Source organism: Leucopleurus acutus (genome assembly GCF_964270905.1).
Source record: "Leucopleurus acutus genome assembly, chromosome: 2".
NCBI classification, from domain to species: domain Eukaryota; kingdom Metazoa; phylum Chordata; class Mammalia; order Artiodactyla; family Delphinidae; genus Leucopleurus; species Leucopleurus acutus.
In genome coordinates this window covers 156,506,514-156,523,819 of record NC_139143.1, presented here as the reverse complement: position 1 = coordinate 156,523,819, position 17,306 = coordinate 156,506,514, and the positions used below count along the sequence as shown (strand labels likewise).

Here is a 17,306-nt window from a genome sequence, read left to right as displayed (position 1 = left end):
ACTAATTATTTTATGCTTTCTCTCACTCCTGAATATCCCAGGCTCCTGGGGCAGGGATTGTAAGGACAAATGAAGTCCATAAACTAGATCAATATGTAACTCTAACATTCTCTGTCCTTTTCTGCCAAACCTTTATGAGGTGGACAATTGGAATGCTTTAAGAAACAGAGTTAATAAATAGTTTGGATAGAATGAACTGATTAGGGTTGAGTGATTACAATGGCAAATGTATCCCAATCTCTAAACATGCAATAAAGCAACAAAATATATTTTTAGCAACAAAAATGTTGTACAATTACCGTTTACTTGGTTGATTTCGGAGTTGGAGGATAGAATCTCATCTGCCAGCTTCTGTGCAGTAGGAAGAACTTCAGTGTGGTGTGCCGTGATTAAATACTGAATAAACTTTTGTAGCTGGTCCCTATTCATCTGGAAAAGGGTTTCTGAGATAGGAAGACGCAGTTTGACTTGGTCTGGTTTACGGATCCTGTAGAGTGAGAGCGCTACCACATGGGCGCAGTAGAATATGTCTTTGTTCCCACAGCCACACGCCACTGAAGTGATTTTGCATCGATCAAAACTGATGGCAACTTTATAAGTCACTGCTGGTTCAGAAGTAGTGGCCGGCTCAGTTACTGTGCCACTGAGATGGAAGCCTAAGGAAACAAAAAAGACATGTTTAGAGATTCTGTAGTAAGAAACCTGAAGGTTTTCATTTTGCATTTAAATTCATAAATTCAGAAACTATTTGCTGAGTATCTCCTACATACACAGTAGGCTCTGTCAAAGGTCAATGAAACCCAGGTATTGCTTTTTTTAAAAAAAAATATCTATCTATCTATCTATCTATCTATCTGTTTTGGCTGCGCTGGGTCTTAGTTGAGGCACGCAGGCTCTTCGTTGCGGCTTGCAGGCTTCTTAGTTGCAGCATGTGGACTCTTAGTGGTGGCAGGCATGTGGGATCTAGTTCCGCGACCGGGGATCGGACCCGGGCCCCCTGCATTGGAAGTGTGGAGTCTTACCCACTTGACCACCAGGTAAGTCCCCCAGGTATTGCTCTTAAGAAACACACAATCTAGAAAAAGAGTCTTTACCCTGGAGTCCATGAACCTCCAGAACTAATAAGAAAACTTTTGTTTGTACATATGTACATTCTTCTGGGAGTACATTTCATACCTTTTATCATAGTCTCAAAAAGATTATTCAAGATCCTTGAATAAGTTAAGAACCTCGGTAGTAGATTTTGAGCTCTTTGTGGCCAAAGACAAGTCTACAAATAACGTCAGTACAATCTAGAGTAAGGTGAGCGTTATAAACGAGAGAAACCAAAAGAATGCCACAAGGAAAGACAAGGAAGATAAGGGCAACATTTCTTCCTCAAAACAAACACTTCCAAAATGGTAACCACATGGAATACCTAAAAGGCAAGAAGCCTCGTAAGACGCAGAAAGCAGAGAGCTTGGTGCAGTGAGACTATGCAGTGTTAACCTCCACTCACTAGCACACAGCACCAATAATTTTGAAATGTAGAGAGAATACATTTTTAAGTTACAACTAAATTGAAAAAAGTTAAATTCAATAGAAAATTCATTCTATAATAACTGTTTATTCTTTAAATATGATTCTTCTTTGACAAAATATGTATTCAAACATTCAGTCATTCAACAAAGGTTTAACAAAACTTTAAGTAACAAACTTTTTTTTTTTTTTTACAGTACGCGGGCCTCTCACTGTTGCAGCCTCTCCCGTTGTGGAGCACAGGCTCCGGACGCGCAGGCCCAGCAGCTATGGCTCACGGGCCCAGCCGCTCCGCATCGTGTGGGATCCTCCCGGACCGGGGCACGAACCCACGTCCCACTACATCAGCAGGCGGACTCTCAACCACTGCGCCACCAGGGAAGCCCCAGTAACAAACTTTTTTTTAAGTATCCCTGTTAGCCTAGGGATGCTAACACGAAAAGGAGAGGAATGTCAAATATTTGTGAAGCACCTATTATGTAGCAGAACTGTGTCCGGTGCATTTAATAATTTGTCATAACAACCTTATGAAGTTGGTATTATTTTCCTTATTTTAAAGGTATGTAAACTGAGGCTCAGAGGTGAAGGAAATTTGCCCAAGGGCCCTCAGCTGGAAAGTGATAGACCTAGGATTTGGAACCAGGTGTGACTGACTCCAAAGTTTATTTTCTTTTACTTATACTACACTACCTCTGAAAATGCCATGACAAAGTCCTTATCCTCAAAAACCACAGACAAATAAATGATTACAATATAATATACCAAACGGTATAGAGACAGGAACAATGGTGAAGCTAATTTCATAGATTTTCTTGTTTTACTGCACTCCACACTGTGAATAGGAAAGCAATTTAAAATAATCTTATATTTGCTGGAGAAATATTTGCCAAATAATAAAAGGTGCATATGTTAGTTTCAGAGCTACCATCGTGACCTGGCGGAATTAAAAAATGAGGAGAAAAAACATTCCAAAGTTCAAGTTTCAGATAATTATGGCTAATTAAAGTAAGAATAAGTCCTAAATTTATAAGCATACCCATAAAATCTAGCAAAATTAACATTACTAAAGGCATATTTAGGTCCAATCCAAAGAAAGGTGCACATTACTGAAAAAGTTAATATTAATTTCCAGAGTAAGAAAAATATCAAAATTAATTTGCTAACTTCATAGCTTTCAGGTATATTTTTAAAACTTCACAGAGGCTTTTTCTCAGTTAAACTTAGTTGCAGATTTAAAAACAGTGATTGTCATTTGTTCAAAGCAAAGTAGAAAAGTTATATTCAAATGTGATTAAGTATGGCTAAAGACTGCCTTCACTTTAGAACTAAGGAAGAGAACCTTCTGCAGAGTTGAGAAGTAACTCCTCCAGATTTCTATCCCCTGGACATAGCCAGTAGAATAACACAACAGAGAGCACATTACACTACGAATTAGGCAGCCACGATCTGTTATTTACTATGTAGTTTTGGGCGACTGACTCACTTTACAACTTTGAGCCTAAGCTTCCTCCTTAATAAGGTGGGGATAATAATCCTTGCTCTGCCTAGCTCTTAAAAGTGCTTTGTCAAACTGTAAATGTCCTACAGATTTATTATTCATGCTTTTATGCAGTTTCTGTTAATGGGTCTTCATGTCAAGGGCATGAGACAACTTCCCCAGTGGCCAAGTTTCACAGTGGTTGAAAATCAGGGGCTAAGAAAGTACATTTTTTATTTCCCTCAGGCCCTCAGGAGTATTTAGTATATTCTTGAGAAATGACTTAAGTCCTGATGAAAAGAGACCCCATAGAAGGACTACTTTATTTTTTAACTTTTATTTTAAATTAATTAATCAATTTTTGGCTGTGTTGGGTCTTCCGTTGCTGCTCACAGGCTTTCTCTAGTTGCGGTGAGCCAGGGGCTATTCTTCGTTGTGTTGCGTGGGCTTCTCATTGCAGTGGCTTCTCTTATTGTGGAGCACGGGCTCTAGGAACACAGGCTTCAGTAGTTGTGGCACGCAGGCTCAGTAGTTGTGGCTCACGGGCTCTAGAGTGCAGGTTCTGTAGTCGTGGTGCATGGACTTAGTTGCTCCGTGGCATGTGGGATCTTCCCAGACCAGGGCTAGAATCTGCGTCCCCTGCACTGGCAGGCGGATTCCTAACCACTGCACCACCAGGGAAGTCCCTAGAAGAACTACTTTAAAATTTCAAATAAGACAATGATGCCAATGTGGGAAAACGTTAGGTTCCAAGCCTCTGAATCTAAAAGTTGAGTATAAATATTTCTACTTGTTTGGGGGCACTTGGCCTGTAGCACAGTCTCTGAACCCAATTCTCTCATTCCTTTCCTGCATGAAAATGAATAAGAATATTGGTTAGAGTTGGGACAGAAACTATGGGTATCTTATTAAGATGTAAGCCACATGAGGGCTTTCTCTGTATACTGCTTACTGTGAAAAAGCAAAATCACTATGGCTGCACTATGAAAAACAGATTGGGGCTTCACTGGTGGCACAGTGGTTGAGAATCTGCCTGCCAATGCAGGGGACACGGGTTCGAGCCCTGGTCTGGGAAGATCCCACATGCCACGGAGCAACTGGGCCTGTGAGCCACAACTACTGAGCCTGCGCGTCTGGAGCCTGTCCTCCACAACAAGAGAGGCGGCGACAGTGAGAGGCCCGCGCACCGCAATGAAGAGTGGCCCCCGCTCGCTGCAACTAGAGAAAGCCCTCGCACAGAAACGAAGACCCAACACAGGCAAAAATAAATAAATAAATAAATTTATGGAAAAAAAACCAAACAAAAAACAGATTGGACGTTGGCCTCCATATTTTTAAGATGAGAGGCTGGCCTAGAAGACCTCCAAGGTTCTATCTAGCACAGATATATTATGATTTCATAGTAACTATCACTAAATCTTATTATCTTTTCTAGAACCAGAGTACTTTTGGGATTTAAAGAGTATATAATAATAGCTAACCTTTATGAGTGCCTCCTATGTGTTTGGCTCTGTTCTAAGTACTTTACATGCATTAACTCATTAAATTTTCACAATTTTTATGAATTTGATAGTAGGTATAATGGTAAGCTTTATGTGTCAATTTGACTAGGCTACAGAACCCAGTTATTCAATCAAATACTAATTAATCTGGGTGTTGCTGTGGAGGTGTTTTGTAGATGTGATTAACATCTACAATCAGCTGACTTTAGCTAAAGGAAATTGTCCTTAATAATGTGGGTAGGTCTTGTTCAATCAGCTGAAAGGCCTTATAGGCAAAACTGAGGTTTCTCTGTGAAAGAAGAAATTTTGCCTTAAGACTATAGCATCAGATTCTGACCAAGAATTACCAGCCTGATGGCCTGGAAACATATACTATATATGTATATACAGTTATCTCCTACTGATTCTGTTTCTCTGGAAAACCCTGACTGGTTACTATTATTATTCCCATTTTATGTATGAGGAAACAAGCACAGAGAGGTTAAGTAACTTGCTCAAGGTCATTCTGCTAGTAAGTGGCAAAACCAAGATACACAGCCAGGCAGTCTGGCTCAAAAGCCCATACTCTGAACTATTACATTATACTGCCTCTGTATAATACTGTGTTGTATGGCAATCAATACCACATTTATACAAACTGTAAAACAACTATAAAACTAGAAACATTATTAGAAAATAACTTCTATGTTTACTGAAATTCTACAATTTCAATTTTTATAGCATTGGTAATGGTTTGAACTTCTAGGTTAATCTGGAATTACAGACAAAATGTTGAATATCAATTTAGATTCTATCTGTCTCCACAGCAGGTCAATGTTAAAACAACTGAGAAACTTTCTGAAAAATATTTTTCAAAAGCTAGTTAGACATGGCTCCCTAGAGGCTTTGATTAAGGTCCATGATGCTCTTGGGATCATGTTCATTTGAGTTAGGTAAATCTTTGGGCTCCATCAGCTGTATTAACAGTGGTATAGCTCATGCTCCGGGCCTAAACCCATTTGAAAGGCAGAAGGTTCTGGGTGGCTCCGTGGAAGTTTCCTTGCTGGGAGTTCCTTTTTCCCTTATTATAACCTAGTAACACTTTTTTCAAGATTAATTACTCCTGAGAATAAAGCTACATAGAGGTTCAATGTAGTATTTCTTTCCCATTGCAAACCTAACTGCCATCAATAATCTGATTTAAGCAAACATGTAGAAGCCTAATTTTAAAAAATTTCTGTAAAGAGTAAGACGTGGAGATCACCTTCCTCCCCACAGATACACCAGAAATACATCTACACGTGGAACAACTCCTACAGAACACCTACTGAACGCTGGCAAAAGACCTCAGACCTCCCAAAAGGCAAGAAACCCTGCAAGTACCTGGGTAGGGAAAAAGAAAAAAGAATAAACAGAGACAAAAGGATAGGGACGGGACCTGCACCAGTGGGAGGGAGCTGTGAAGGAGGAAAGGTTTCCACACACTAGGAAGCCCCTTCGTGGGCGGAGACTGCGGGTGGCGGAGCGGGGGGAGCTTCGGAGCCGCGGAGGAGAGCACAGCAACAGCGGTGATGCGGACAAAGCGGAGAGATTCCCGCACAGAGGATCGGCGCCGACCGTAACTCACCAGCCCGAGAGGCTTGTCTGCTCCCCCGCCGGGGCGGGCGGGGCTGGGAGCTGAGGCTTGAGCTTCGGTCGGAGCGCAGGGAGGGGACTGGGGTTGGCGGCGGCGTGAGCACTGCCTGCAGGGGGTTAGTGCGCCACGGCTAGCCAGGAGGGAGTCCGGGGAAAAGTCTGGACCTATCGAAGAGGCAAGAGACTTTTTCTTCCCTCTTTGTTTCCTGGTGAGCGAGGAGAGGGGATTAAGAACACTGCTTAAAGGAGCTCCAGAGAAGGGCGCGAGCCACGGCTAACAGCGCGGACCCCAGAGACGGGCTTGAGATGCTAAGGCTGCTGCTGCCGCCACCAAGAAGCCTGTGTGCGAACACAGGTCACTATCCATACCCCCTTCGGAGGAGTCTGTGCAGCCCGCCACTGCCAGGGTCCCGTGATCCAGGGACAACTCCCCCGGGAGAACGCATGGCGCGCCTCAGGCTGGTGCAACGTCACGCCGGCCTCTGCCGCCGCACGCTCGCCCCGCACTCCGTGTCCCTCCCTCCCCCAGGCCTGAGTGAGCCAGAGCCCCTGAATCAGCGGCTCCTTTAACCCCTTCCTGTCTGAGCGAAGAACAGACGCCCTCCAGCGACCTACACGCAGAGGCGGGGCCAAATCCAAAACTGAGCCCCTGGGAGCTGTGAGAACAAAGAAGAGAAAGGGAAATCTCTCCCAGCAGCCTCAGAAGCAGCGGATTAAAGCTCCACAATCAACTTGATGTACCCTGCATCTGTGGAATACATGAATAGATAACGAACCATCCCAAATTAAGGAGGTGGACTTTGAGAGCAAGATTTGTGATTTTTTCCCCTTTTCCTCTTTTTGTGAGTGTGTATGTGCATGCTTCTGTGTGAGACTTTCTCTGTATAGCTTTGCTTCCACCATTTGTCCGAGGGTTCTATCCGTCTGGTTTTTTTTAACTTTTTTTTCTTAATAATTACTTTTTATTTTAATAACTTTATTTTATTTTACTTTATCTTCTTTCTTTCTTTCCTTCCTTCCTTCTCTCCTTTAGACAACGAATCATCCCAAATTGAGGAGGTGGACTTCGAGAGCAAGATTTATGATTTTTTTTCCCCTTTTCCTCTTTTTGTGAGTTTGTATGTGTATTCTCCTGTGTGAAATTTTGTCTGTATAGCTTTGCTTCCACCATTTGTCCCAGGGTTTTCTATCCGTCTGTTTTTTGTTGTTGTTGTTGTTGTTTTTTGGTTTTTTTTCTCTTAATAATTATTTTTTTTATTTTAATGAATTTATTATATTTTATCTTTTATTTTACTTTATCTTCTTTCTTTCTTTTTTCTTTCCTTCCCTCCTTCCTTCCATCCTCCCTCCCCCCCTCCCTCCCTCCTTTCTTTCTTTCTTCCTACTTCTACTAATTCTTTCTTTCTACTTTTTCTCCCTTTTCTTCTGAGCCCTGTGGATGAAAGGCTCTTGGTGCTGCAGCCAGGAGTTAGTGCTGTGCCTCTGAGGTGGGAGAGCCAACTTCAGGACACTGGTCCACAAGAGACCTCCCAGCTCCACATAATATCAAATGGCGAAAATCTCCCAGAGATCTCCATCTCTACACCAGTACTCAGCTTCACTCAACGACCAGCAAGCTACAGTGCTGGACATCCTATGCCAAACAACTAGCAAGACAGGAACACAACCCCATCCATTAGCACAGAGCTGCCCCAAATCATAATAAGTCCACAGACACCCCAAACACACCACCAGACGTGGACCTGACCACCAGAAAGACAAGATCCAGCCTCATCCACCAGAACACAGGCACTAGTCCCCTCCACCAGGAAGCCTACACAATCCACTGAACCAACCTTAGCCACTGGAGACAGACACCAAAAACAATAGGAACTACAAAACTGCAGCCTGCAAAAAGGAAAACCCAAACACAGTAAGATAAGCAAAATGAGAAGACAGAAAAACAAACAGCAGATGAAGGAGCAAGGTAAAAACCCACCAGACCTAACAAATGAAGAGGAAATAGGCAGTCTACCTGAAAAAAAATCAGAATAATGATAGTAAAGATGATCCAAAATCTTGGAAATAGAATAGACAAAATGCAAGAAACATTTAACAAGGACCTAGAAGAACTAAAAATGAAACAAACAATGATGAACAACACAATAAATGAAATGAAAAATACTCTAGATGGGATGAATAGCAGAATAACTGAGGCAGAAGAACGGATAAGTGACCTGGAAGATAAAATAGTGGAAATAACTACTGCAGAGCAGAATAAAGAAAAAAGAATGAAAAGAACTGAGAATAGTCTCCAAGACCTCTGGGACAACATTAAACGCACCAACATTCAAATTATAGGGGTTCCAAAAGAAGAAGAGAAAAAGAAAGGGACTGAGAAAATATTTGAAGAGATTATAGTTGAAAACTTCCCTAATATGGGAAAGGAAATAGTTAATCAAGTCCAGGAAGCACAGAGAGTCCCATACAGGATAAATCCAAGGAGAAATATGCCAAGACATATTAATCAAACTGTCAAAAATTAAATACAAAGAAAACATATTAAAAGCAGCAAGGGAAAAACAACAAATAACACACAAGGGAATCCCCATAAGGTTAACAGCTGACCTTTCAGCCAAAACTCTGCAAGCCAGAAGGGAGTGGCAGGACATATTGAAAGTGATGAAGGAGAAAAACCTGCAACCAAGATTACTCTACCCAGCAAGGATGTCATTCAGATTTGATGGAGAAATTAAAACCTTTACAGACAAGCAAAAGCTAAGCGGATTCACCACCACCAAACCAGCTTTACAACAAATGCTAAAGGAAATTCTCTAGGCAAGAAACATAAGAGAAGGAAAAGACCTACAATAATGAACCCAAAACAATTAAGAAAATGGGAATAGGAACATGCATATCAATAATTATCTTAAATGTAAATGGACTAAATGCTCCAACCAAAAGACATAGACTGGCTGAATGGATACAAAAACAAGACCCATATATTTGCTGTCTACAAGAGACCCACTTCAGACTTAGAGACACATACAGACTGAAAGTAAGGGGATGGAAAAAGATATTTCATGCAAATGGAAACCAAAAGAAAGCTGGAGTAGCAATGCTCATATCAGACAAAATAGACTTTAAAATAAAGACTATTAGAAGAGACAAAGAAGGACACTACATAATGATCAAGGGATCGATCCAAGAAGAAGATAAAACAATTGTAAATATTTATGCACCCAACATAGGAGTACCTCAATACATAAAGCAAATGCTAACAGCCATAAAAGGGGACTTTTCATAGTAGGGGACTTTAACACCCAACTTTCACCAATGGACAGATCATCCAAAATGAAAATAAATAAGGAAACACAAGCTTTAAATGATACATTAAACAAGATGAACTTAATTGATATTTATAGGACATTCTATCCAAAAAAAACCAGAATACACAATTTTCTCTAGTGCTTATGGAACATTCTCCAGGATAGATCATATCTTGGGTCACAAATCAAGCCTTGGTAAATTTAAGAAAATTGAAATTGTATCAAGTATCTTTTCCGACCACAACGGTATGAGACTAGATATCAATTACAGGAAAAGATCTGTAAAAAATACAAACACATGGAGGCTAAACAATACACTACTTAATAACGAAGTGATCACTGAAGAAATCAAAGAGGAAATAAAAAAATACCTAGAAACAAATGACAATGGAGACACGACAACCCAAAATCTATGGGATGCACCAAAAGCAGTTCTCAGAGGGAAGTTTATAGCAATACAATCCTACCTTAAGAAACAAGAAACATCTCGAATAAACAACCTAAACTTGCACCTAAAGCAATTAGAGAAAAGAACAAAAAACCCCCAAAGTTAGCAGAAGGAAAGAAATCATAAAAATCAGATCAGAAATAAATGAAAAAGAAATGAAGGAAACGATACCAAAGATCAATAAAACTAAAAGCTGGTTCTTTGAGAAGATAAACAAAATTGATAAACCACTAGCCAGACTCATCAAGAAAAAAAGGGAGAAGACTCAAATCAATAGAATTAGAAATGAAAAAGGAGAAGTAACAACTGACACTACAGAAATACAAAAGATCATGAGAGATTACTACAAGCAACTCTATGCCAATAAAATGGACAACCTGGATGAAATGGACAAATTCTTAGAAAGGCACAACCTGCCAAGACTGAATCAGGAAGAAATAGAAAATACGAACAGACCAATCACAAGCACTGAAATTGAAACTGTGATTAAAAATCTTCCAAAAAACAAAAGCCCAGGACCAGATGGCTTCACAGGCGAATTCTATCAAACATTTAGAGAAGAGCTATCACCTATCCTTCTCAAACTCTTCCAAAATATAGCAGAGGGAGGAACACTCCCAACTCCTTCTACGAGGCCACCATCACCCTGATACCAAAACCAGACAAGGATGTCACAAAGAAAGAAAACTACAGGCCAATATCACTGATGAACATAGATGCAAAAATCCTCAACAAAATACTAGCAAACAGAATCCAGCAGCACATTAAACGGATCATACACCATGATCAAGTGGGGTTTATTCCAGGAATGCAAGGATTCTTCAATATATGCAAATCAATCAACGTGATACACCATATTAACAAATTGAAGGAGAAAAACCATATGATCGTCTCAATAGATGCAGAGAAAGCTTTTGACAAAATTCAACACCCAATTATGATAAAAACCCTCCAGAAAGTAGGCATAGAGGGAACTTTCCTCAACATAATAAAGGCCATATATGACAATCCCACAGCCAACATCGTTCTCAGTGGTGAAAAACTGAAAACATTTCCTCTAAGATCAGGAACAAGACAAGGTTGCCCACTCTCACCACTATTATTCAACATAGTTTGGGAAGTTTTAGCCACAGCAATCAGAGAAGAAAAGGAAATAAAAGGAATCCAAATCGGAAAAGAAGAAGTAAAGCTGTCACTATTTGCAGATGACATGATCCTATACATAGAGAATTCTAAAGATGCTACCAGAAACTACTAGAGCTAATCAATGAATTTGGTAAAGTAGCAGGATTCAAAATTAATGCACAGAAATCTCTGGCATTCCTATACACTAAGGATGAAAAATCTGAAAGTGAAGTCAAGAAAACACTTCCATTTACCATTGCAACAAAAAGAATAAAATATCTAGGAATAAAGCTACCTAAGGAGACAAAAGACCTGTATGCAGAAAATTATAAGACACTGATGAAAGAAATTAAAGATGATACAAATAGATGGAGAGATATACCATGTTCTTGGATTGGAAGAATCAACATCGTGAAAATGACTCTACTACCCAAAGCAATCTACAGATTCAATGCAATCCCTATCAAACTACCACTGGCATTTTTCACAGAACTAGAACAAAAAATTTCACAATTTGTATGGAAACACAAAAGACCCCGAATAGCCAAAGCAATCTTGAGAACGAAAAACGGAGCTGGAGGAATCAGGCTCCCTGACTTCAGACTATACTACAAAGCTACAGTAATCAAGACAATATGGTATTGGCACAAAAATAGAAAGATAGATCAATGGAACAGGATAGAAAGCCCAGAGATAAACCCACGCACATATGGCCACCTTATCTTTGATAAAGAAGGCAGGAATCTACAGTGGAGAAAGGACAGCCTCTTCAATAAGTGATGCTGGGAAAACTGGACAGCTACATATAAAAGAATGAAATTACAACACTCCCTAACACCATACACACAAATAAGCTCAAAATGGATTAAAGACCTAAATATAAGGCCAGAAACTATCAAACTCTTAGAGGAAAACATAGGCAGAACACTCTATGACATAAATCACAGCAAGATCCTTTTTGACCCACCTGCTAGAGAAATGAAAATAAAACCAAAAACAAACAAATGGGACTTAATGAAACTTCAAAGCTTTTGCACAGCAAAGGAAACCATAAAGAAGACCAAAAGACAATCCTCAGAATGGGAGAAAGTATTTGCAAATGAAGCAACTGACAAAGGATTAATCTCCAAAATTTATAAGCAGCTCATGCAGCTTAATTACAAAAAAACAAACAACCCACTCCAAAAATGGGCAGAAGACCTAAATAGACATTTCTCCAAAGAAGATATACAGACTGCCAACAAACACATGAAAGAATGCTCAACATCACTAATCATGAGAGAAATGCAAATCAAAACTACAATGAGATATCATCTCACACCTGTCAGAATGGCCATCATCTAAAAATCTAGAAACAATAAATGCTGGAGAGGGTGTGGAGAAAAGGGAACCCTCTTGCACTGTTGGTGGCAATGTAAATTGATACAGCCACTGTGGAGAACAGTATGGAGGTTCCTTAAAAAACTACAAATAGAACCACCATATGACCCAGCAATCTCACTACTGGGCATATACCCTGAGAAAACCATAATTCAAAAAGAGTCATGTACCAAAATGTTCATTGCAGCTCTATTTACAATAGCCCGGAGATGGAAACAACCTAAATGTCCATCATCGGATGAATGGATAAAGAAGATGTGGCACATATATACAATGGAATATTACTCAGCCATAAAAAGAAACGAAATTGAGCTATTTGTAATGAGGTGGATAGACCTACAGTCTGTCATACAGAGTGGAGTAAGTCAGAAAGAGAGAGACAAATACCGTATGTTAACACATATATATGGAATTTAAGAAAAAAAAAAGTCATGAAGAACCTAGGGGTAAAACAGGAATAAAGACACAGACCTACTTGAGAATGGACTTGAAGATATGGTGGGGGGGGAAGGGTAAGCTGTGAGAAAGTGAGAGAGGCATGGATATATATACATTACCAAACGTACGGTAGATAGCTAGTGGGAAGTAGCCGCATAGCACAGGGAGATCAGCCTGGTGGTTTGTGACCGCCTGGAGGGGTGGGATAGGGAGGGTGGGAGGGAGGGAGACGCAAGAGGGAAGAGATATGGGAACATATGTATATATATAACTGATTCATTTTGTTGTAAAGCAGAAACTAACACACCATTGTAAAGCAATTATACTCCAATAACGATGTTAAAAAAAAAGAAACATTGCATTATATAAAAAATAAATAAATAAAAAATTAAAAATTTCTATTGAATCAGCATGTATTTATTGAATATCCACTGTGTGCTCTTTTTGCCTTTTAACTCTTTTATTTGGACATTTTCAAACAAAGAAGTAGAGGGAACGCTGTATAATGAGTCCTCTGCATCCATCACTCAGCTTCAACAATTATCAATACAAAGATAAACTTGTTTAACCTTTACCCTCTCCCAGCTCCTTCCCTGTCCTCCTCAATTAATTATATTGAAGTAAATCCCATAAATATCCTTTCACCGGTAAATACTTGGTATACATTTCTAAAAGACAAGAACTTATTTTTTGTGTGTGTGCCACCCCGTGCAGCATGTGGGATCTTAGTTCCCCAACCAGGGATCAAAAACCTGCTCCCCCTGCATTGAAAGCACAGAGTCTTAACCACTGGACCACCAGGGAAGTCCCACAAGAAGTAAAAATTAATAATTCCTTAATATCAAATATCCAGTATTCAGATTTCCACAACTGACTTCAAAAACAAAACAGAGCAAAAAACAGGAAAAGTTTGTTCAAATCAGAATACAAACAAGGTCCAGATATTACATTTGGTTGATAATGTCTCTTAAGCTACAAGTTCCTTCTCCTTCCTCTTCCCCTTCAATTATTTACTGAAAAATAATAGTTAGCTCTAGAGAGACTTGACCAGATTCAGAGTTTTGGTAAAATTACTTCACAGGTTGTGTTGCATACTTTCTAATACATCACATCAGGAGACACATCATGCCCGATGATCTTTCTTCCTGTGCTGTTAGAATTCAGCACGGGGTTCAGGTGTTGTTAGCCTGCTCCATCCATTATAAAGTTCCTCGTCAACTTTTCACCTAATAGTTTTAGTAGTCATTGATGATCATTGCCTTGATCTATTGATATTATTTCACTTGGGTGGCTTTACTTTAAAAAAGAAATTTGGCTCTCTCACATTCTCTGACTCTTAACACCTTAAACTGTAAAATAAGGAAAAAAACATAAAATGGCTAGCTCAGTGCCTGGAACATGGTGGACTTTTAACAAAAAATGTGACAGAAACAACCACAAAAATTGCTTAGAACTCATGGGAAAAACAACTACTTTATAGACAAAGTTTTCCTGAATATCAGCTTTGTGATGATCCTTCATTCACATTTTCTTAAAATATAAAAAGAAAACACATATATTGTGAAATCATCCTGCTTATCAAAATGCCCCAAAGACTTTAAAACAGTCTCTTTTTATCAGTTGTAAGTCTTGAAATGATTAAGATAATGGATGGACTGGTGGGAGGGGGAGTAGTCAGGCACATAGGGAAGCAACATGTGCTTGCTTCACTAGTGGCTCCCGTAGGCCGTAAAGGTCAAATGCCCATATTTCCTTCTTCCTTACAGCATGTCTTTTGGTGCAAAGCAGTCAGGGATGGTGGGTCTAGTAGAGACCTGGCTTTTTGAAGAAACAGTCAGTCAATCAGGCAGCTGCTCCCCTTGTGGCCCTATCAACTTCATACACAGGGGGGAAAAAAACCCTCAAGTGCTTTAACACTGAGTGAGCCCTGAATGCACCATATACTTTCAAGGAGTTCCTGTTTAGTTTTGCAAGCACTGCATCCCTCCAACCCACCCCCAAATCACAAAGCTAGCTTTGCCCTGAGAAAAAGATTTGAAAAAATTTCAACTTCCTGTTCTGTGGCTGAGGCACCTTTCCTACCTGGCCTCTACATTGTTTAGAAATTTTAGAAAAAAATTGTACTGCAGTACTCCACTACATATCACAATGGCTCTGATGTCTCAGCTTCCAGGAAAAAAATGACCTTCTGTAAATGCCTGCTATGAGGTAAGCCCCTACCAGAATGTTATCCTATAAGTGTGCCATGTTTTCCTTGCCTTCAACATGCTCCAAGTACCATTTAGGAGTGGGAAAAGATTCAAAAAGTGTGCAGAAATGGCCTCATAGGCCCCTAATAACTGAGTTCTTTGCAGGCAGTCCTTGCTAGAGCTTGTCATGCTTAAATGTGCAACAAGAGCTCTGAGAACTTCAAGATTAGCAAGAAATTGTTAAAAATCCAGGAGTGGGGGCTTCCCTGGTGGTGCAGTGGTTAACAATCCGCCTGCCAGTGCAGGGAACATGGGTTTGATCCCTGGTCCGGGAAGATCCCATGTGTTGTGGAGCAACTAAGCCCGTGCACCACAACTACTGAGCCCAAGTGCTGCAACTAGTGAAGCCTGTACGCCTAGAGCCCGTGCTCTTCAACAAGAGAAGCCACCGCTATAAGAAGCCCACACACCGCAACGAAGAGTAGCCCCCACTTGCCGCAACTAGAGAAAGCACACGCACAGCAACAAAGACCCAACGCAGCCCCCACAAAAAACTCCAGGAGTGCTCATGGCTTAAGAGCTCTTATTCTCCTGCCTTCTAAACTAAACGGTGGCACAAGAGGAAATTGAAAAGACTGAAATTGTTTACTTAACATTTCTTTTCCAGCATCAGTGCTGGGGAATCCAGGGCATGGGCTGGACCCAACCTTGGACTAAACAGAAAGTACCAAGGACCAGTTTTATATGAGGAAAATATAAATAAAATGTCTCTTTCCCAAATAAGGAAATCCTATGTTCTTCATGGCTTTGCTCAAATATCACCTCCATATGAAACTCTATCTGGTGCCCCAGTTGCTAAACTGAATCATGTTTTTTTGTTTTTTACATTGGAGTATAGTTGATTAACAATGTTGTGATAGTTTCAGGTGTACAGCAAAGTGATAAACTGAATCATATTAAATGAAGAAACTTTAACATTTGTGCCTATGGAGCTTACAGTTTAGTTCACAAGAGAGCATTTTACCCAGAATCAACTAATAAAGGACCAAAGAGATAATAATTTCACAGATGAAGAATAGGCTCAGAGATGTTATGCAATTTGCAGCTTGTAATCATTTACACGATTATAGTCATGATAACAGAAATTAAAATGACCATAAATTCACATTCTGAAACATTTTAGGCTTTAAAGACTAGGAAAAATAAACTTGTGAAGAGTTTCCTTCAAATTAATATACTTCCTGAATACAGTCAAATTGCTTACTTTGATCTAAAAAGAACCAAAATAAATAACTTTTAATCACTAACAGTTTTTGAGCACTTACCATGTGTTCTTTTACAAACATTGCATCATTTAATCCTCACCACAATGTTATGTGTTTAGTACTATTATCCCCATTTTTTGTGAGGAAACTGAAGCTTAGAGAAATTATTCAATTTGCCTAAGTTTACACAGCCTGTAAATGGCAGAGCTAGGATTTGAACCCAGGCATTCCGGCTTCAGAGTCTAAGCTCCTAACAACCACATTTTATTTCTATTATAGTGTTTCCCAAACACCAACTTCATTTTCCTGGCTTAGGAAAATCGGAGTGATGTTTGGTACTGCTCCTTAAACTTTTTTTTGTAAAAATTAGTACATTGCTAAATCATACTAATTCAATTTTCATCCTTTGTTTACATACAGTCAGTTATTACGACACTAAGTTACCAAACTGATAGAAAAATGGAATCCTAACAGGGACAAATGGCAGAGAATATGCAAAATATATTCAATCTGGTAACCCAAAAGTTACAGCACATGTCTCCCCTTAGAGACTACAAGAAATTTGAAGAACCAAAACACATAAAGATGTTAATTTCTCTCTTTTTAAAAAGTATCTTAAGGTTAATTCATTCATTAAACTAATAACTATTTAAGATCTACTATGTTAGGTCCCAAGGATACATCTGTGAAAAGACCAAATGATCCCTGACTTTATGGCATTTATAGTGTAGCTGGGGAGACAGATATTAAACAACTAAGTCCACAGAAAATTATTTAATTTTATTTGTGAAGAAGTACAGAATGATAGAATAGCATATAATATGGAAGACCTGACCTGGTTTAGCATTTTGAGCAGAATTTTATAGAATAAATCAGAATTAACTAGGTGAAAGGATGGGGAATGCAGAGTAGTGGTAAAGAGGACTCCAGGTAGAAAACAAAAAGTACATATGCAGAGGGGAAAAGAAGGCTATGCAGAGGTGCTAAGGCCAAGAGGAACATGGAATGTTCAAAGAACGGAAAGAAGACCAGCATTGGAAAG

The 17,306-nt window shown here is 39.6% G+C and overlaps 1 protein-coding gene across 1 annotated transcript in view; it reads right to left on the bottom strand.

The window, feature by feature from the left end:
* Positions 1-17,306, bottom strand: part of ZSWIM5 (zinc finger SWIM-type containing 5) — a gene marked incomplete at its 3' end in the record, with an annotated part of 257,151 nt that overhangs the window by 78,134 nt on the left and 161,711 nt on the right. Inside the window, exon 2 of the mRNA XM_082833899.1 lies at positions 300-656. Within this exon, the coding sequence (XP_082690025.1) occupies positions 300-656 (357 nt within the window). The remainder of the gene's footprint in view (positions 1-299; positions 657-17,306) is intronic.